Source organism: Dermacentor andersoni, chromosome 9 (assembly GCF_023375885.2).
Source record: "Dermacentor andersoni chromosome 9, qqDerAnde1_hic_scaffold, whole genome shotgun sequence".
In the NCBI taxonomy this organism is placed as follows: Eukaryota; Metazoa; Arthropoda; class Arachnida; order Ixodida; family Ixodidae; genus Dermacentor; species Dermacentor andersoni.
Window position 1 is genome coordinate 74,322,386 of NC_092822.1, and position 22,400 is coordinate 74,344,785.

The 22,400-nt window shown below is 45.9% G+C and overlaps 3 protein-coding genes across 3 annotated transcripts in view; 1 reads left to right on the plus strand and 2 right to left on the minus strand.

Moving 5' to 3' along the window:
* The window catches only part of LOC126528254 (rho-associated protein kinase 1-like), a 68,887-nt gene extending 60,342 nt beyond the window's left edge, over window positions 1–8,545 (minus strand). Inside the window, 1 exon segment of the mRNA XM_055069227.2 lies at window positions 8,053–8,545. The gene's annotated coding sequence lies outside the window, so the exon portion shown is untranslated.
* Window positions 8,546–8,727: 182 nt separating this feature from the next.
* LOC126528243 (uncharacterized) lies at window positions 8,728–12,527 on the plus strand. The gene has a single exon (XM_050176130.3). The coding sequence runs from the start codon at window positions 9,427–9,429 to the stop codon at window positions 10,714–10,716; it is 1,290 nt and encodes a 429-aa protein (XP_050032087.1). The 5' UTR covers window positions 8,728–9,426; the 3' UTR covers window positions 10,717–12,527.
* Window positions 12,528–16,775: 4,248 nt separating this feature from the next.
* Window positions 16,776–22,400, minus strand: part of Cont (Contactin) — a 61,767-nt gene continuing 56,142 nt past the window's right edge. Inside the window, exon 25 of the mRNA XM_050176123.3 lies at window positions 16,776–22,275. The gene's annotated coding sequence lies outside the window, so the exon portion shown is untranslated. The remainder of the gene's footprint in view (window positions 22,276–22,400) is intronic.

A 22,400-nucleotide genomic window follows, 5' to 3' on the forward strand; every position in this document is an offset into this window, starting at 1 on the left:
TCATTAGAAGGGCCGATTTGACAGCTTTTAGCAATGCAGTCATAGTATGGCCTTTAAACACCACACTGGGCTTACTGGTGGGCTCTTAAGTTGTTTGTGGCACTACATGACTACCACCTCCACTTTTGGTAATATGTTGTCTCTTTTTCACATCTGAAGACACGTGTCTAGAGAAGGTCGTTTAAAGGGTACTGTAAGTAAATACTCTCAAGAAATTGAGGCTTTAGACCGCAATTATGGAGTTGACAGCTACCTAAAAATGAAAAAAAAAAAAAAAGGAAAAGCAGAACACCAAATTTTGTGCCAGCACTCCTCTAAGAAATTGGGGGCATGGAAAGGCCTAGCATATTCGGGAATGCGCTCTTAAAACGTTTACCCTCTTTCGGGCATAACTTGTCCCTAAACAGTATTAGTTATCCGTCTTGCTTATATTTACTTTTTTGAAAACTTAGCAGCTCACTTCTTTCCTGTCAAGAATGCTATGTAAGCCTAACCATGTGCACGCCATTCGTGACAAGGAAATACGAGACATGCAGTGCTAAAGCAAGAAAAGGCATGCAAGATAGATACAATAACTGCTCATGGTCAAGATAAGCTTGAAAGGCTGCAAACTTTCTTTTCTTTTTTAGAGTGTGGTAAACTACACAAATTGGTGGTGGTTCACAATTAAACAACAGCGCAGTAAACAGGGACGGAGAAGGAGACAAAAACAACAGCAAGGCACTGTCACTTCAGGCACCAGTACGTCAGTATGACATTACGAATTTAAAAGTATCTTTCCATATTTGGGTCACTCTAGTGCAGGAAAAGCTATCGAAACCTGGCTTGAGCTCTCTCAGAATACAATTCAGTCGACAATTATAAATGAAAAAATTAACCAGGCCCAAGCAGAAGCCATTGAAATGACATCACGGCAAGCTGCGTGGGAACTTCAAAATTCAGGATGGCATCACCACCTGTCTTGCCATTTTGCGTTCATTCTGGCTCATCAAGCATCCTCTCGCACAAGGCTGGCTTGGTTTTAGCCCCGACAGACACAAGGGGGCACGCCACTCATGAAGCAAGTTGAAGCCACTCATGAAGCACGAGTCAAGTTGAAAGTAATGCTTTGTGCGTCCTGTGGCCATTTTTGTGTGCATGTCTGTCGGTGCTAAAACAAGCTCACTATTTCAGAGAAGTCGGCGGAGCCAACGCCTCTGCGCCGCCATTGCTAATGCGCGAGACATGGCGTGGCTCTGCTGCTCTTTTTGAACTGCCTTCGCTGGCCTGGTGTGATCATCAATAAATCTCCAACAATTTGGTGGAGGTGCAGAGTATCAGTCCCCATACGTCCTACAGTTCAGAAACAATTCGGGAACTCAGTACAGAAATGCAATTCAGAAACTCAATTCAGAAATGTAGTTCAGAAGCAGAAAATTCAGAAACACATTTCCAAAACACAGTCTCGTGCACTAGTGATGGCAGTGTAGGACCAGTGACTTTTGTCTTCTTCACCACACTGTGAATAACCAACTCGCCCAGATCAACCCCCAGGTAACAGCGGCCTTTTTTTTTTTTTATGGTACTGTAGAAAGATGATTTTGTAAGAGAGTTCAAATTACAATTTTCCTCTTCAGTCAACCTTTCAATGGAGAGATGTGATCAGGAAATGCACCAGCACAGGATGGAGACTGGTTGATGCAGGCTAGAAGTAACTAGGCATTACTCACCTGCAGTGATCCTGCAGTGAAACCAAATAATGATGATACGTACCAAGATTATTAGAGGTGTAGGCATACTCAAAACTTTTGAACCACAAATCAAATATCTTCCCGTTCGGCTCGGTCCTCGAATCAAACAGACACTCTTTGAAAATGTGAATATTTTTCTAATAGCTTTCGGATACTTAACATTGTCGGCTTTGCACAATCTTCCTAAGAAAATGAAGCAAGAGCAAAACAATTTTCACCCCTTCATCAGTGAACATAAAGAAAGAGAAGTTACATAGGGCAAGCTGCGTCACTTCGGGAGCCAGGCTTCTTCAGTTAAACAATATATCATTTCCACTTAACTACAGCTCTGAAGTTACATTAAGCAATGGATATTGTTTGTTATTATTTATCAGAGCTAAACCTGCATTCTCTTTGGTTTTGAATAAGCTCGATTGCAACATTATTTGACGTAACAGTGGAACCATCTGCAGTGACAACTGTAACTAAAGAAAATCTGCTTTTCTTTCCCCCTCTGCCATCATTTCAGTCAATGCACATTTCCGTTCCAGTCTCAAAGCCAGATTCTAATGGGCCCACAGGACTGCCTTATAAAGCTTCATCCTGATAATGCAAGACTATGCATGATCCAAAGAAATTTGATTATATGTTAAGGATGCTTCATGCCAGCTTTTGATAAAGTGTACATAATGTGCAGTGTAAAGACAAAAGCTTGCTAATGGTTGTAATACTGGGATGCCAACATTGTTTTATATTACTGATGAAAAAGCCTGCTCATTATTTTAAAACTATTTGAAAAGTATTCCATTTGATTCACCTTTGGTGTTATTTGATTCGGCCTCAAAAAATTACTAGCCGCACACCCCTCAAGACTATACATGCAAGTTTTATGCATCACACAATCATGTACAATGCATTGTTCTACATCATTTCCCACTAGCCCCTGCTGAATGCTTGGCACTAAGCGCACTGTTTCTGTGAAGTGACCCAGTATCGTTTAACCTATACTATGTTGACAAGTCAAATATGCCGTGTATACAGGGTGTTTTTTTAGACCATACTGATTTTTTATAAAAAAGTAATGAGCGCAGCGAATGTAACATTCTTGCAAAACAAGTTCCCAGGCGAGGTGGACAGATTTTGCTGCTAATATCACCAGCTTCGGGAGACTAATCAACAAAAAAAAATATTTTTTTAATAGAGCCTAGGGGGCAGTTGACTAAATGGCAAACTTGGAGGCAGTCACATTTTAATGCACACCCATATTTTTTTTATTTCGGAAATCCCACCTTCAATTGCCTTCAAATTCGCCTTTTACACAACTGCACCCAAGGCACAATAAAAAAGTTTATTAATTTTTGTGAGTTAGTCTTCTGAAGCTCAAGTTATTAGTGGCAAATTATGTCTACCTTGCCTCGGAACACGTTCATTGGTTCACCTGGTTCACTGTGCTATATGTAGCCTTTTTATTAAAAATCTGTAGTCTTAAAAAAACGCCCTTTATAATTTAAGCATCAAATTGCTAGCACATCACACAGAATCTATGTCCACCAGTGGTGTGTATTTTCACTAACTGAAATCAACCTTTTCTCTAGTAATCTTGAGAGTTACTGCTTAAAAATCTATTTACAGTGGCAGTCAGAGAGGGAAGTTTACAGTCATTACAAAAAGAGTGGTGACCGCCAGCGGTAGAGTATTTACATAACGAAATGTAGTTTTTCTAAAACTTAACGTCTCCAGAGATAACTTTCAGTCTCACCACATGAACCCAACTTTATTTTGTTCTCAGATTATGCTTCAGGTCTTTTCTTAAATACCAAACATCTTCTGCCACTTTGATCAACAAAAAAAAAAAGAAATGGTTAGGTATGAGAAAGGGAAATGCAGTCGACTCAAAAGGAGTACTGACACAAAATTCTTTGTGCTCTGTGCACATAATAAGCAGCTATTGACTCAATAATCATGCTACAGAAACTCGTTTGCTCTAGCGTGTGACGATCATTTAGTTATATGCTCGTATTTCACAACCAATCGAGGTTTTAATTTCAACGAGCACACACGTTCTGCCCCGTGATGCAAGAGGTGTGCTTCTAAACAGCAATGATCATGTGAGCATGCAGACCTGTGATGCAAGCTAGCCCACCGTCTAGCATGCCACCTGTGCTTCTGTTTCGTCTGCTAGTTCGGTAGGACACCTGTGCACTGCTTCACCATTGTAATGCTTCGTTGAACAGAAGTCCACTACGCAGTATGATCCCAGCATTAGAGAGCTTTAGCCCCGTTTTAGCATGTCCACAAGCTTCACACCGTTCATGGTTTGCTGGGTAACTGCAGAGGTGTACGGCAGCAACAACCCTGGTAGTGACATCTGGTGATGCATTGTCTAAACAGAGAGCACGCAAAACTAATACTGCAATTTGCATATTCTACCTAACTGCTCTTTACAGCGTTGGTAGCCACATAATCATTAAAGTACATACATTTATGATAATTTCCTTCGCCAATAACACTTTGACAACAAAAAAAAGAAATGAAGAAATGAAGGCTGGGTGGTGCAGTGCAAAGCAGGACAAGGGACACAGAAAAACAAGGACAAGCGCTTTTTGAAGGTGTGGGCTAGTTGGTTTTCTATGAGGCTGTGTGGTCCCTTGTCCTGCTTTGTGCTGCACTACACAACCTCATAGAAAATCAGCTATCTCAAACCACCACCCCTCTAAGAAAAACAAATTTTTTAGAAAAATTCAAATGCATTATGGTTAAACAAATTGTCACAGGATGTCACCACTAACTTTGCCACTGCCGGCCACGACACAGGTAAGACGGAAATCAGTAAACGGCAAGAAGTTTGCGCTTACACTTTCTGTGCAGTCAGTATAAGACACCCAATGCAAGCAATGCTTAAACATCTTCCGAACGTCGAGACAAGCCTATGACCACCTATGATGTCGCACATCACTGAAATCAATCTCGGAAACTCACGACGTCACATCGTTTACAAAGAGGGTTTACGCTGTAGACTTCGTTGACAGATGCTGCACTTGTTGATTCGCCGCTCGCACAAACTTTAAAATTAAATTAACATGCATTCTAAGCGGCATATGCTACTGGTACTTCACAGATCATACCTATAATTTGTGTCAGCACCTCTTTAACAGTTTTAGCACTACGACATTTTATTCTGCATCCACTTGCTACTGATTCATGTGTGATCCTGCACAAAATATTTTTGTGTACAGAAGCCTTACATACAGTGTGTTACATACATGGAATACAAGTGGCAAGTGCAGCTTCAGGCACTTGTGAGCACAATGTTACATCGCTTGACTCTTAATATGACAGAGCTATTATAGATGGTTTTGCCATCAGGGGTGCGACCTTGTACGCATTCCAAAATAGAACGGAGGCGGTCCGTTCCACCGAGCCGCACACGATTGGTCAACTTGAACCGTGACGAACACCATGACATCAATTGTGACGTGAGCCGTGACGTCTTGCTGCTGTCAACCATTCCGTGTCGTCTGCTATCGGATGAACGCAACGGAATGGACTGCCTATTTCATGACGTAAAGAACGGACCGCGTCCTTTCGATTTTGGAATGCATACAAGATCGCACCCCAGTTTTCCTACACATAACTTCTCAAATGAATTGTGCGTCTCAATTGGTCTGTTTCAGGGATGTATTCCAAACAAGCCCTTTCAGGGATATGAAATTCAGCAGATGCTGATCTGATTGGCTAAGCTAGAGGACTAAACTTCTGTTGCTTAAGTGAGCTGCTGTGCTGAAGTGCAATTGGAGATTGTTGTTCGAAGCGTGCACTCAGTACCGCCGCATGCTGATTTCGTCAGCTGCGGCCTAGGCAAATTGCACATTGCGAATAGGCCGTGCTGATTTTGTGAGCCGCGGCCTAGGCAAATCGCACATTGCGAAACTGAACATGCACTCCGAACAACGATCTCCGATCGTGCTCCTGGATGCTATATCATGCAAAAGTGAAAGTGTCCCTGAAAGTGACCAAGGATACGGACCCTGCAATCAAGTGAGCCATCAATGCAAGGAAATATAATGCAAGGAAGGTATGATGAAAATATGAGAGATAAAGCAGTGGACTGTTTCACTCAGCTGCACCAATCAGAGGACCAAATCAGAGTCAATCAGCCAAGTAGCTCTGACAGGTCGTGGGCTGAGCCAGTCGTTGTCCAATAGCACCTGTGACTGTGTCTAGGGCCCCAGTTAATGTAGTGGTCAGTGTGATGATAGTACTCTTTCACTGTTTGTGTGTCCATTCACAATTGAAACCTAAGGGCAAAACAGGGAAAATCAGCTGCATCAGACTTATCCAACATGGACAGCCTTGCCCAAGTGTACTGCCAAAGAAATGATTATATATATATATATATATATATATTGTGGGGTTTTACGTGCCAAAACTATGACCTGAGGCACATCATAGTGGGAGACTCCGAATTAATTCTGACTACCTAGAGTTCTTTTATGTGCACCTAAATCTAAGTACACAGGCGTTTTTGCATTTCGCCCACATCAAATTGAAGCCGCCGTGGCCAAAATTTGATCCCGCGACCTCGTGCTTAACAGTGCAACACCAAACCCACTAAGCAGGCAAGGCGAGTCCAAAGCAATGATGACAATGAATGTGTAAACACTGAACTCGACTAACATCGGGGAACTGGCATTTACTACTGACGTCTACCTGCTGCTGCATAATAGTTCCTTACACAGTGTGCATAAAGCAGTTGAGGCTCTGATTAACATGACACATAACCAACTCTGAAGTCAACAAAGCAACACACTTGAGATAAAAGCTAAGAATAAAAACTAAACAGGCTTTTAGAGTGTTTAATGGTGGTGACAATACAGAGTGTGCAATGAATGTGTCCGTGTTACTGCGCAGTGGACTCATCTACAGGCTGTCCAAGATGTTAAATACTTTGAATCATGCAGGGAACTAGCCCAATCTCATACGTTAATAAGTTAAATATCTTTCCTTTCATTTGACATGAGTCCTCGTTATTGCGGCTAATTCTTGCTTAACAGAGGAAGGTTTTTTGCGTCTTCTTTTCATATCGCGTACGCTGGCGATTTCGTTAACTTCGAGTCACAGTGAGCAGGCGATTAGCGACTAGTCTTTGCGGCGGTGGTGCGCTGCCGGAGATAACCCGCTCGAGATAGGAGCAGCCGACACCGTCCGTGCGGCGCTGATTGATACAGTCGCTCAATGTCAAGGTGAAACGAGCAATGCCGTAGCATTTCGTGCGATCCCAACTAGCAAGGAGAAAAAAAAAAAAAAACGAAACTGTCGAAGCACAGGTCGAAGCTGTGTAGTCGTGCACCGGAAGACGGGCAGATGCTCTCTGAATCACTGCGCCGGAACGCGATCGAGCGAGCCTCCCAGCAAAACCGCGAAACCCAACAAACGGGCGAACGCCACGCGTGCCTCTGGCATGTTTGTCTAAGCGGCCGCAGAAATCGGAAGATTTGGAACGCTCATAAACGCGCCGCCGTCTATAAATCCGGCGCTTTCTTAGGCTCGCGCACTTTCTCGTTACTTGTCCACCATTCGCGTCGTGGAAAGAGAAAGGAAAGAAAGAAACAAGGAAACGAGCAGGTCGCAGGGGCGCGCCAAGAGCCCGTCGTCGTCGCCGGCGGAAGACGCGGGCGAAGCCCCAGGGCTGCGGGCGCCGATTCTTCCGAGAGAATCGCGCGCTCCCTGTCAATTACGGTGCGACAGCTGCTGGCTCGTTAGCGGCAGCTCGCCGCTGTCGCTGCGGTTTCTTCAAGCGAAACAACGAAACGCGCGGAGGATGTCCCGTTAAGCGAAGCGTGGAAGAGCCGCCGTCCGTCCGTCTCGTCCGATGCTCCCTTGCCACACGACTGAACGCGGCCGGAAGGAAACCTGCGGCGACGGCGAAGCGCGACTTGGGAAGTGTGTCCACCACCCCGCGCCGCCTGCCCGCCCGTCGAAAGGAAAGCGGTGATGCCCTGGCCGCGATTTCTCTCTATTTCGAAGCTGGCAACGCATCCGCACCACCATCGCGGCCTGGGGAGGTGGGGCCCCAGGAGAGTACCCCGTCGTGGAGTGGGCAGCCACAAAAGATGTGTGCTTGCTTTCCTATCCCCCCCCCCCCCCCTTCCACCAACTCCAGGCGTTTGCGAGACGGCAGTGCCGGCGGGATTATACTAGGAAAAGAAAAACAAACGCGGTGGCGAGCTCTGGCTGCCCAGGCGCCGCCGCCGCTCGCACACGCGCGCACAGGTTACGAGAGGTTTCACTTTTGTCAACGGCTCCTCGGGGAACACGGGAGCGCGCGCGCGCGCCGTCTCACCTTTGAGAGACGTTTCGGGGAAATACACTGCCCCTACTGTCGCAGTCGTCCGGTTCCTGTCAGTAGAAGTCGTCGTCAGGTTCCCTTCGTCTGCTACGCGAGCGTGCACTGTAAACAACGGGAAGGCTGCGTGGTTCTCCCGAAGCCCCACGGGGACTCATAGCCACTTGGCACAAGCACTACTGTCCGGCGAACAGCACCGCCGACGCTAGGCATGTCCACCTCGAAGAGGCTCGCGGTTCTCGCATGATGGTCCGTCCGCGACGTTCATCGGCGCCTTTGTCGTCGCCGGAGCCCCTCTTCGATTGTCGCAGGTGGTGCCCGGCCACTTGCGGTCGCAACACGCTGCCGCACAGCCAGACGGCGAGCCGCGGGTTTCACGCTTCGCTTCTTTTTGATGTATTTGGACGCTGCGATCCGAAAAACCGCCTACACACACCTAACACTCGGCAAAGGCAGACACCCCAAATCAACAGAGCTTGCTGTCGGACGATGCAGCTTTTGCTTTGGCTGCTCGCTACTCCTAGTTGCCAGCCGGAATTGGCGCTGCGTGCTCGAACCGCTGTTTTCTGCTGAGCTTTGCTGAGCGAGCACGCGCCCCGAAAATGGGGCCCTTTGACATTTCGGATAATGTTACGCTTAATACGCTTAACTTACTTTATTGCGATTTTTCTAAGCTGCGGTTGGATCTGTGCAAGCCACAAAAACATAGAATAAAGAAGAGAAGAGGCTACTTCAGGCGTTGACCGTAGAGCATTATGCATACTGGGTTAAAGAGTCGAAGTCAACTTGGTGAACTTTCTTCGTCAGCCACCAAATGCAATTTAATGCACTACATTTAGCACAGGTCCGTGGCACGGGCATATATGCTCACTCACCGAAACACTCTCATGATCAGATGCTTCGCTAGCGCCAGCTTCGCCAATGCGACTGTGTTTGCAAGCACGACCAAATCCCAACACAGGCAGGGGCAGGCCACCGTTGTACCTACTGTGTGACAGTGAACCGAGTGTGGAAAGTGCAACGGTGCAACGTACTCCGTGCTGTGAATGAGAAATTAGCTTTTTTCTGTGTGTGGCGATTAGAATGTTCACAAGCGTTTGACTGCGCGCATGACGCTTTTTCCGCAGTAATATAATGGCGATAACGCGGGTGGATCGTCGAAACGAAACGTATGCAGCTGGCACAATTGTGAATGTGCCGGTTAGCCCGGAAAGAAGCTGAACTTTCATCTACACTGGAACAACGTAGTTCATACAGTGTCACGTGCTATTACAGCCGTTGCTGCCACCTTCGGAATGTAAGACGGTATCCGTGCGCACCTTTACTGTAAAGCTTACGTGTTCTCTGGAACAGTCCACTACTAAAGGAACCATGGACGCGCAGGAACGCACGCTCTATATGGCCACTTTTGGGGTCGTGGCCGCAGGATTGATGCTGTTGCGACTTCGACGTAAGCGCCAGGAGCGTCGTATGCGCGCGCTGCAACAGCGGAATCGCCGTCTCGTGGCCCTTCTAGCCGCTCAGAAGTCTCCGACTCCAGAGCCACAGTCCCCGCGGAGAACCGGGCCGGGGCTCGGTGGTCGCGGCGGCGTTGGCGGCCGTAGACGTCGCATTTGGACGCGCGTGCGTAGCGACAACTTTTGGCTTCACGTCATGTCCGCCGACTTCAGCGCACAGGATTGGCTTCACAACTTTCACCTGAGCCGCGCCACTTTCGAGCACGCCTGCGACCTGCTGCGCGATCACATTGCGACGCACGACACGGCCTGGAGACCCGCGACTCCCGTCGAAAAGAAGGTCGCTGTGTTCCTCTGGCGCCTGTCCAACAACTGCCACTACAAGGTCCTCAGCCAGCTGTTCGGCGTGGGGCGCTCGTCGGCGTGCCTGATCCTCAAAGAAGCCATCCAGGCGCTCATCCTGCACGTCATGCCGCGAGTGATCAAGCCTTGCGAAAACACGCCGAGCTTCTTCGAAGAAGTGTACGGCCTGCCCGGCTGCCACGGCGTAATCTGCTCGACTTACATCGCTGTCAGCCCCCCGAACTATGTCAAGGCTGAGTATGCCGTGCCGGGCCAGGCGGACTTGTACGCCTGTCTGCTTCAGGTCGTGATCGGTCGCGACGGCCAGATCACGGCGGCTCGGGCTGGTCAGACGCCCTCTCGCCCGGGCAGACTAGAAGACTGGGCGTTTGTGCCCGAACTCGGCGCCCTTGAGCAAGACACGCCGTCGTCTTCAGCCGAGTCCAGAACGCCCGGTCCTTTTGCTTATCTCGTGGCAGATTCGTCGTTTCCGCTTCGTCCTGAAGTGTTGAAGCCATACGACTTCGCCGCTACCAAGCCGCAGAGGACGTACAACAGCGCCCTGAACGGAGCCATAGGCTATGCTTCGCAGACGGTGCTGAAGTTGAAGGCCCGCTGGAAGTGCCTGGCGGCCAAGTACGAAGGAGACCTGAGTAGCGTGGGAGACTTGGTGTTGGCCTGCTGCGTGCTGCACAATATCTGTGAGGCCAAAGGGGATCGCTTTGAACCACGCTGGGCAGAAGGCATCACTGCAACTCATCCAGCATCCTGTCATGTCCCCACGGTCTCAGATGAGATGCTGAACAAGGCTAGGATCAAGAGAGATGCTCTGGCCATCAAGTTGGCAACTAGAGATGTTTGAGACAGCATCTTGTGATTACGAAATGAGATGCCCATACCTTAACTAGATTGCCAGAGGCAAGAAGTTGGCCAAGGAGGTTTGCCTGAACAGGCCTCACATTGCACAGGATTTCAGAACTCTGCGCCTGATGACCAAAATTCAATGAAATGCCCATTGTGCACTTGGAAGCGCAAGAAATCTTGATGTAATGTAGAAGAGTGATAGTGTCAAAAGAACTCTCTTCTGGTCGCGTACAGTGCTCAAAATCGATCAGTTTCATCCAGCTCATTAAGTTTCCCTTTGTTCTTCACTGGTGTGGCTGTAAACATCGCACAGGCACCCCGGATAATGGATGGGCTTCTTGAAAAGACCGCGACTGACGACAGATGTATGAACTCTAACCATTTAACAAGACAAGCCTTGTTGGACGTAGCCATTTAATCATCCAGATCCCATGCCCAATCCAATGTTCTGTTCCCAGCAGTGCCAATTGCATTTTTAAACGTAGAGCAAGATGCACAAACATATTCACCAAGACATTGCCATGTACTGAAGAGCATCAGCTTACAGGATGGTCATCTCTCGTACTCCAAACCGGACATGGGAGAAATCCGAGATTTACAAACAGCTGCAACTTATTGACCAGGAAGTTTGACACTGTGCACAGATTTTCTGCTGTATTTGAAGGTCTCCTCACTGAGGCTTAGGCAAAGAAGCGAGTAAGGCTTGCTGAATGGAACCGAGAATAAAATATAGTTGAAGAGGCCTGCATGGAGGTTAAGGCTTACATTAAGGCTAGTCGGAATAGGATTATTCGGATACAGCCTCGAGACATGCGGTCTAAGTCATCCAGAGTCTACATCAGTAGTGATGATTAAGTGAATTTGTAAAAAGATGTGGCATCAGTCATGTGTGTTTGTTTACAAAGGATAATATGCCGAGCTGAGAAAGTGCTGACATTTGTTGACACCATCTTGTGGCCTACACCCAGGTCATCAGCATTACTTGCCACGAACAGCCCACTTCCCTGCATTGCTGTTGTTAGAGACACTAGTCGCTGGAGGATAGGAGTGATGTGCTCTGTGGACCAGAACAGTGGTGATGTGTGCCTGTGGAAAACTGAATAACAATAGATCTTTAGCTCTCCGTAAGCTATTTCCACTTGTGGAATATTGGGTAGTCGGACCCACATACATCGGCATCCACATTGGCGGTGCCATTTTGCAGCACACAAAGATGACATTGCATTATAAAAGACCCTAAAGACTCATGTTTGCAAGTTTTGAGGACATTTTTGTTGATAATAATGCGTCTGAAATCCTTCAAAATCTGCCATCAGGGCTATCATCAGGGCTATCGGAGAAATCCAAATTAGGGTGCCCAAGTGTTCGGGGACTCAAACTGCCAGGCGCGCAAAAGAATGCGCAGCAAGCCAAAAAGTGTGCCAAGGGCCCACAATGGAGTTTGTGTCCCCCAACGGTTGGGTGTGGCTTGGGTACCTTATTCTAAAATTCTCTGTTACTGCAATTGCCAACCACATATTTAGCTGCTGGCATAAAGCGTCAATAGCGATACAACTCTTGATGTGCAGTTCTTTTCACAGTTTTCTTTCAATGAGAATACGTGCAACAAAAAAATATTTCAAACGTTGGAGTTGGACAAAATGTTGCAAGATGCAACTACCAGCAATGCTGCTACCCTCCATAGGTCCGGTAACCTGGTGTTCTGCAAAAGGCAATATGCTTACACAGAAGCTAAATCTCTGTAATTATGTAACTGACTCTACCTTCTTGTTTTTAAACAACATGCTTTTAATACAGCCTTTCAATTGACCTGGCGAGTCAAGCGAAGTGGAAAAATAACACTGAGCAGTACAGATGCAGCAGCAGAGAGCACCGACTTTCAACTCGACAATTATTTCTCGACAAGGTGAACATGAGAATAGGAAACAAAACACACAAAGGCAATGCAGCGTCTGACAAACTAGCTCTGGTGAAGCCACAAACTGGAAATATTGAAATTATTGTCTGAGCACATCAGGACGAAAAAACACGTATAGGGGGGAGAGTATATTGCCACATGCAAAATAAATAAGTCGGTGCTACGAACTGAAAGTCGCTACCATGATCCTGCATTGCCTCTGTCTTGTTGGCTGTGCTGTTTTCTTTAATTGGCGTCCAAGCATTGTCGTCGTCACACACTGCACACAACGTGGATTTTGGAGACTGGTGAAAAGCGAATGCCAAATACGTAATGATTCATTTTATTTTTATCTGTTCGTTTGGCCCACTGTTACTGTCCAGATCAGCCACTCATTGTGATAAATGATAGTAATCCAAAGGAAATAAATGTTTACAAAATTATGCTGAATGAGTTATTTGGCATGTGGTGCTGTACTGTAGTCCTGGGATCTTCTGTGTGTGAAAATAAACAGCAACCCAGGTTGCACAGCAAAAAGAAAAAAGTGGTGCAGCATTTACAATGAAAAATATATGCATCTGTGACGTCAGAAAGATAGAAAAAGCATTTCATTCTTGCACTGTCGATCTACACACGAAAATTGCATCTGCCGCTCGTGGCCACCGAGACAGCAGCGTCATGCTGCATAGCGTAGATGCCACAGCCGCGATGAGCTCTCTCACCGGGGCAAGCCGCTCAGCTTTAAGGCGGGGCTTTGCCTCCTTGCCATATCCACCATTTAGCTCCCAGCATCCTAGGAGGGAGAAAGCCACTCATCGGTGTGATAACTATGTCTCACTCCGTTTGTACTTGAAGGATTCAAAAAATTTTGTGGCAGCAAATTCGTGAGGTGTCATTTAATAGTGAGGCCATTCTACAGTTAGAAAAGTGCCCCTTCAATGCCTGGTACATCATCATCGGCCTATTTTTATGTCCACTGCCAGGACGAAGGCGATCTCCAATTACCCCTTTCCCGCACCGATTCCTATTTGTGCCTGCAAATTTCCTAATTTCATCACCCCACCTGGTTTTCTGCCGTCCTCAACTGCGCTTCCCTTCTCTTGGCACCCATTCTCTAGCACTAAAAATTAAAATTATGGGGTTTTATGTGCCAAAACCACTTTCTGATTATGAGGCACGCCGTAGTGGAGGACTCCGGAAATTTCGACCGCCTGGGGTTCTTTAACGTGCACCTAAATCTAAGTACACGGGTGTTTTCGCATTTCGCCCCCATCGAAATGCGGCCGCCGTGGCTGGGATTCGATCCCGCGACCTCGTGCTCAGCAGCCCAACACCATAGCCACTGAGCAACCACGGCGGGTTCTCTAGCACTAATGGTCCACCAGGTATCCATCCTACACATTACATGGCCTGCCCAGCTCCATTTCTTTCTCTTAATGTCAATTATAATATCGACTATCCCTGTTTGCTCTTGGTGAAATTGGTGAATATTTTATGCAATACTGAAAGCAAGCTAATGGGCCTGTAATTTTTCAATTCTTAAACGTCTCCCTTCTTGTGGATTAGTACAATGTTGGCATTCTTCCAGTTCTCTGGTACTCTTGAAGTCGTGAGGCAATGCACATAAAGGGCCGCAAGCTGCTTTTTCCTGGGTCATGTCTTGTCAAGACAAGACATGCCTGGTAACAGTAGCAGCCAAAAAACATTCGCAAGAGTGACTCACGATCAGAGAGGAAAAAGTGTGATAAACAGCACTGCAACCGACAACTTGATGGCAGGAGTGCCGAGCAGTTTCCATTCCTCGCATCTCGCATATGAATGCGAGATGTAAAGATCATGATGAACAGGTTGCAGGCTCGCGGCCATGGCTTCCGAGAGGACGGCCAGCTGAGGCTCTTAGTGACAGACACCGGCCAGGCAAACGGACAGCAGCACCTTTACTTGATCATGTTCAGGCACCCACCACTGCGACAGGACAGGAGCAGCTTCCTGAGCAGGCCCAGCCACAGGCCACACGTTCCCCACGGCACCACAATGACGGTGCACTCCCCACAAGGTCCACAATTGCTCAAACACCATTCGTGCCCCACGCTGGAAGGGTGGAAGGAACCAAGCTCCATCACCATCTGCATATTACTGCACAGCAGCATGGTGTGGCAGTTTTGCTGCTCTGTTCATGGATAGTTCCTGCTAATCTTTTCCCACTGTAACTGTACATATGTCTGCCATCCCAAAGCATGTCATGTCATGCCTGATGGCACAAATGCCATAGCCATAGCAGGCACTATCAATCATCCACTGTAACCACAAGAGCCAAGCTGCTGTATTCTCGAGTCGTGTTAGGTCCCCGGCCCAGGTGATGGAAGGTACTGGTGAGGTTGAAACCGCACCACCACATCTTGATACAGTCATGCGCACCAAGGGCAAATATTGCGAGCAACCTATGGAATTCGCAAAGCCAAGACGTGACCAAGCCAGATCTGTGGACCTTGTGTTGAAGTAGCCAAAGTTTTTAATAATCTCCAATATGGGCATTCAGCTAACCTGAAGTAGGAAGTCGGCTGTAGATACTGACATTGTGCTTGACCTACTGACTGGCTACATGTAGCACATTTATTGGCCAACATGTCAAGCCTAGCATTCTCTGTGTATCTATCGAGAACCAGAGCTTTCTTTAGATATTGGCAATGCCTATCCAGTCGCATCAAGATCCTTGCAAGTAGAACACAGCGCGAGATCATCTGTGCAGATGAGAACTTGGACATTGGGTAGTGTTCTGCAATTGCCACGCCAGAGGCAAGAAGGTAATCAAACATTTAAGAAGCAAGGCTTGCAGCTATTCACGATTCACTGTAAATGATTCAGCCGATTGTACCTCTGCATGCACTCAAAGACTGCGGCCTCAAGAATGAGTGCGCTAACGCAGTTCATGGGGGGCCATTTCAAGCCTCTGCATGTTCCTGCAAATTGTCTCATGCTTGATGTCGCATGCTTTGGCTACAGGTTTAGCAACAGCACTGCGCAATGTGGCTGTAAGGCAAAATGTGTAAACTTCACCTGGCATCATGAACAGGTTCTCCAGATTCAAGTTCAGTCAGAACCCGATCAGAGATGGTTGGTATTATTGCGGTAATAAATATATGGACACTCTAGGCGCGTTCATGCCGCCACCGCCACCGTTGTGCTGCTGTCTCGCAGACGCCGCATGCATGGCTGCCGTGTAGAAGACTATAGAGCGTCTCAAGATATGCAGAGTATGTTTGGCTCCAAAAGCGATCAAGCGAAGTGGATACACTGTCAACGCTATGCTCAATTGCCTTGGTGGAGCAAGGGCAGCATTCCGCAGTTGGCATGAATGTTGTGTACACTAGCGTTCCCTGCTATGCTACTGCGTGTGCGCTTCGGTATGAGCAGTAAACATCAAACTAGCATTATCTAATATTTAACTTGGCACTAACGTCGACAATTTCCCGTCAGTCTCATCTCGTACATGATCGAGGCACAATGCTTGCAATGCCACCGGCGGCGTTCCTTATCCCGTCAATGTAGCGAGTTGCTTGGTACCTGCCAGGGTGCTGTTCCTTCTGTCCAGAAGGAATCGCCTTATGTGCTGCGCCATGCCAACAAGTCGCACACGCCTTTGCAGCATTTAAACAGTGTCCAAGGAGTTGAAGCGCAACACTAAATCTTGCTATCCCCGACAGTGCTTTACTCGAAATGTCAAATCTGTTCTTGCAGTGATCAGGGCACCACATGAGGTGAACTGCATGGAAGAAATGTCCTATCTTCTTGATAGAATGTTACAGGAAATTTCAGCACTAATAAAGAAAATTAACTGGCATTAACTTTGCTGGCAACTGTACCTTTGCTGTGCACAGTAGGAAGCAGTGTTTTGCCTGCTTAGTTAAGCCTTTGTGGGTTTCAGCAAGGTTGTCTCATGTTCGTTGAATGGCTGCAGATCAATATCGACATCTACAAACCGTGTGAAGAACGCACAATGGTGTGGAATATTTGTAGGCTGCAAACACTGCTGCAGAATGCTGTGTGCAATGTCATACAGGTACGGCACTACTGTTTTCAGTGAGTGTACTCGCTTAAAACTGAACACTTTGAACTAAGCATACTTTGACATGAAAAAAAAGAAGCTTGAGACTGAGCGGTAATGTGTTGAAAAATATGTTGTCTTTTATTATCAGGCATTCCTCCACACAGTGGTATTGCCATATGTACATGTGAAACCTGTTTGGACAAATCACACATAGTCTCTGGAATGTTTTCAATGCACTTACAAGAAACACACTTCATCTTATTTTCTCAACAATACAAACAAGCAAAAAGTTATAAAAAAATGACAACTTGCACATTCATTCAGATGCAACTTTGCTTGGCAAAGTGGCAATCTCCCATAAAAGAAAAAAAAAAAAGTTATGCACATTCGGTACATTGATTATAGACTGAAATGACAGCTGCATTTACATAAGTGTGATCAAACTGCAAGTCTCCAATTTGCTGCTAGAGTAATTCATTATGGAGGTAGGATTGGCTGAAAACTGTTCACCAGATTAGGAAGACTGCACAGTTTATCAAGATCAATCTCCAAGGGCTCCTTGTACCCTAATATTTTTTTTTAATTTCACAAGTTTACAAGTCTTCTCAGTTTGAACAAAAATGAAAGCACTGCAGAAATTGATTAATTCCAGGATTGTATGTGCCAAAACCGTGATATAATTATCAGGCATGCCATAGCGGATCACTTTGGATAATTCAAGCACACAAACACTTTCTGGGATTCAATGTATGAGAACGACACCTGGGCCCTGAATTCATTTTGACCCATTTGAATTTCTAGTAACTGTATTACCACACCATTTACAAGAATGTCATGACCGTCCACAATGACAGTTTGCCACAGTGCACAGTCACTCGCCTGAAGAAATCATGAAAGATGCTGCAACACTTTAGGCAGTTACACTAGGCTCAAAATAGCAGAACTAATTAAAAGCTACAACTCAACATCCCCCATTATGATAGTATCCCTACGACATCAAGAGACAGCTCAGTGCATCGTAAAAACTATGTCAACCCTTTCAGCATGTCAGGCACAAAGCAACATCAGTACAAAAGACATAAACCAATGACACATAAGAGATGCAAAGAAATGAACATGATACAATGGCAAATTCCACATCAAAAGCATCGGAATACAGGAATGAATGTAAGTTTAGATCCAGACACACTTAAGACCTTCTCGCACACTTCTAAAGGCAAGGCAGTTACGCAGTTGAATGACAAAAGTCACTTAGTGGCAGTGAATCAACAGGTACCTTGTGTTGCGTCCCACCATGGGCAGGCGGGTACACTACACAGATGGCAAAATGTCATATCCCCATCACACTAACTGAAACTGAAAGTCATATTACACAACCCGCTTTGGGCACAAACGTAGTTGAGCCAATTACGGTAGCCAGGAAGAGTAGCTACTGTTATGACCAGGCAATAAGCCATTGATGCAATCAACATAGCTTGAAGCTTTAATGTTCCTAACTTTCATTAGAGGTACAAGATAATTCATTTGCTTAAAATGACTTTTTTTATACGTTGTGTGACAAGCCCACCAAATGCTGCAAGGACAAAATTTCTTCCTTTGCTTTGTGGCCATACGGACTGTTAAAAGCGCCCTTGCCAGTCAACTATCAGATAAATGAGAAGTATTTTTGCTGACAATGACAAACAAAAATATTGCCACGTTTTCTTTTTAACCAAGCTGACGACAAAATTTTCTATTTGTCACAAGTGTGCTGAAACAATCACTTTAATGTTTCCATAAAGCATTTCTCGTTAGGCTAATTCAAATAACAGCCTACTGGTGTTTTTTTCTTTTCTATCTTGGCAACAAGATCGATTTACGTGATCAATTCACGTAAAATAGCCTGCCTTTTACTAATCAAGGTGATATCTTGAATAATTGGTTCACAGGTTTAGACTATAGTGTGCCTGACGAACAAACAATGCGTAATGCCTTTGAGGCTGGCTTCGTGCAGCAGTTATGACACATGTATAATCGTAAAACACAGTACTGGACAACTGACATAAAGAAGGAAAAAAAAAGTGAGAACCGAGGTTTGATCTCCAGAAGCTACATATACAGTGGTTTAGTGAAACCAGGACGGAAGTTTACAATGGAAACCGCACCACACAAACATTACTCACATCCGCAACCACTAGACCCTTTTCAATATGTATCCTACAAGACATAAACTGAACACTTCCAACAACCTCGAGCATCAAAGTACAACTAAAATCCTGCACATTGATGTCAAAACACCTGACACATACTTTACGAGGCCCATCTACGTGCCATAACCTTGAGGGCGCAATCCCCTAGCAGAAATGAGCGGTTTCTTGTTTCTACGAAAGACGGGCAAATAATACAATTCTCGAGCACGTCGGCATTGCAAGAAATAAAACAAAAAAGGCCCTACATACGCGAGACAAAGTGCAGCGATAAAAAGTGTACAGAACTAAAAGCACGCCATGTAAAACAATGACACGCTGCTTGCAATACTAGGAGGCGACGGCAGCCTAAAATTGCTGTAAAGAAGAGCCGGCCTGTGAGATTTAAACCACCTGGCTTCATCACAAAACTTCAGATCTGAATTATCACAAGCTCTTTTGCCACAGGCTAATCGTTAGCTACCTGAAGGTCCTGCATGTAGGCAATGCCCCACTAATAAAGAAAGTAGGGCCAATGCCAGGCTGACGTGTGGCTGAGCAAGCTTTGTGAATCCAACATCACGGGTCTGTACAACGGCTGTGAGAAAGCAGGACTGCATGAGAAAAACTGGCAAGACATGCATTATGAAACACATCGCCAGCGTTGGAGCAAGAATGCGAGTGGGCTCGTTACCTGCCTTGCCAACGTAACAATGCCATGATGCAACAACAAAAGGAATCTATCGAGGGACCTAGGTTATGTACTTATCTTGATTACCTGTCCAGCTCTCTCTCTCTCTGTGGAGTCTTTGACTCGGCAAATAACTTAATATAAGTGGTACAGATGCATCTGCGGGGTAAACTCTAAAATGTGCGAGACTGAACACCATCGGCAAAAACCTGAATCCGTTTTGGGCGAATGGTTTCAAAATTGCACCTGCACAAAATGTACAACTAAAACCACGAAAATTCTTGCGGACGTGTCACAACCTGCTTATATCTTGAAATGAGATTCAAAATACGCTGCTGCCAACCTGTCTTCGAGACACTGCCTGTAGATAAGGGACATACACCATTGCTAAAATTGGAAGCTGCAATAACAAGAAACAGTGAGATAAAATACTCCAAGAGATGTCGCTGGGATGAGATTCATAAAAAATTGCAGCTGCAAGTTTTCTACTTGAGATTTCATTAATTTTGTCAATGCCTACATTCGAGCACAAATATACTGAACCTGAAGGAGATTACAAATTATTTGACGTATATACCAGAGACTCAATACATGAAAGCATGCTGCTGTAAAGTTGTAATGGACACAGGATGCACTCTGGAAAGTGCGATCTGACGGCTGCGTGTGACATGCCAATGAACAGCCTTTGTCAGAAGTTGTGGGCTACGTTTCCTGTGACCGCCACGGCGACTACGGGCTGCTTAAAGGAGTTCCTGTGGTATGCTAAAGGTGTCAGTCTCCTGGGAAGCAAAAAGAGATTTCTTGCTTACCATTCAGAGCTCTGGAGTGTCTCTTAGGAATGCCACAAAAACTGCCCCACACAGCCAAAATATGTGAGGAAAACACGGTGTACAGCACGTATACTTTTGACAAAGATTACATCTGCCAGGCAGCCATAGGCTGCATGTTGAAGGTTGCTGCCTTCACAGGAAGTAGTGCCACGAGCACCATTCAGCAGAGATGGCCACCCGAAAGTATCCTAATGGACGCCACTCGTCGGAGAGGTCACCCAGATGAAAACTAAGCACTTCAGGCTAGGAGGAAAAAAAGAAAAGAAACAGCAAAAGCAGAACCAAAAGGAAGCATGAAATCATGCAGCCAGGCCTTGCAAGGCACAATACTAGCTCCAAAAGCACTTTACTCGAAATAAAGACATCACCGCTAATTAAATTAGGGCACATCAGCAGTAATCTTAGGCCCTTTGTAGCAATACTAGGCCTGCATGCCCACTTACATCAGCAGCAGAATGCCATGGAGAAAGAAGTATGTGTGTGTGATAGTGGACAAATGAGGCATCACAAACATAAGTGAAATGCTGAAGGAGAGCACACTCTGAGAGGCACGGTGCGCCAGACAGTTTTCAATGAATGAAGTTGTCTCACCTGCGAAGTTTAATCCTGACATACACTGCTCCTGAGCTCTTACGTGCAATTTCGTCTTTTTTTTTTTTTTTCGGGCATCATATCCAGTGTCCAATATAGGCAATTCCAAGTGCTAAAGTTCAATATAGAAATGCTCAACTGTAACAGGCGCTAAAATAAAAAGATACTCTCACATTTACAGTGCACAAATGCCTGGTTACACTGCAATTCCTGTAGGCACCATACCAACATGACTGCCAGTGATTCAGTGACAGCAAGAACCACAGGTATATTAGTACCCGTAGGCATTGTCTATCTTTACGAGCATGCCCGAAAAATCAACTTCAACGCTCCTCACTCTTTTGCGACAAGAAAACATCTTCTAGAAAAGAACACAAAGGGTTTGTAGTAATATGTTTCCCTCGGCAGCTTGTGTGGCGTGAGATTCATTTTTAAAAAAAAAATGCAACGATCAGCAAACACAAACCCAGTCACACAACCATGTACCTTGAGGCTGAACTTCAAAGAACCAGCCATCATGGTGCCATGTCAAATGTTAACTAGCTTGAGACACTTTTCAGGACTCCCTTTTCATTGACGCTGAGATGTATGTGGCAAGACGACAAACCACTCGCAGAAACGGTACAGCGATCAGGTGCCATATTTTGTAACAGTCCTTTTCTTTTGATTCTATTCATACTCCTTTTCTTTTTGTGCTCTGTCATACTGAGCTGGTGACAAAGGGCAGAAATGATGAATTGGACGGCAGAAATGATGAATTGGAAAAGAAGAATATTACAAAATTGGGCCACTATAACACACAGAGCATGTCAAACAAAGATGGCTTCGGCAAGTCGGTGGCATAAAAAGCACTTGGACACTGCTTAAAAAAAAAAAAAAAAAACTGTCGCCGCCATCACAATAATTTCTGAAGCATTCATTCAGCGCTTTGTCGGTCTCCCCGACCCTTCTGATTTACCGATAAAATTGCTTAATCGACGCATCAGGTCACTCCTGCCACAGCTAGTGTGTACGCTCTGCCTTTTCCACTCGGACTGTAGACACCGATACATTCAGTCCGGATCACCAGGAGTATGTATACCACACCACTGCAGCCAGTGCGCCGGTTGTTCTCTAAAGCCAGCGCAAACTACACAGTGCCGACAATATGCCTGCGTGGCTGCTCCATGCCGGCTCTTGAGCACAGTGCGAGAGATGATAACATCCAGGCATTGCCCCACGGTCCAGGAGACGTGCGGGAAGATGACGTGCTACTTTTCTTTCGACAGGTGCTGCAATCTCGTGTTGAACTGCTTGTGTCCTTGCTCCAGGTACTGAGCCTCTCCACTTGCATATCTGAAACCAAAACACAAAGCTCGAGACAAGAGCCCCAGGGTAAATGTGAACTCAAAACCCTCCACTCTGCGCAGACTGGAATCGTAGACATTTGCGAAGATGTGCTCTCAACGTGTAATTCTTTG

Coding starts and splice junctions, on each gene's coding strand:
- LOC126528243 (XM_050176130.3), top strand. CDS start 9,427: ATGGACGCGCAGGAACGCACGCTCTATATGGCCACTTTTGGGGTCGTG.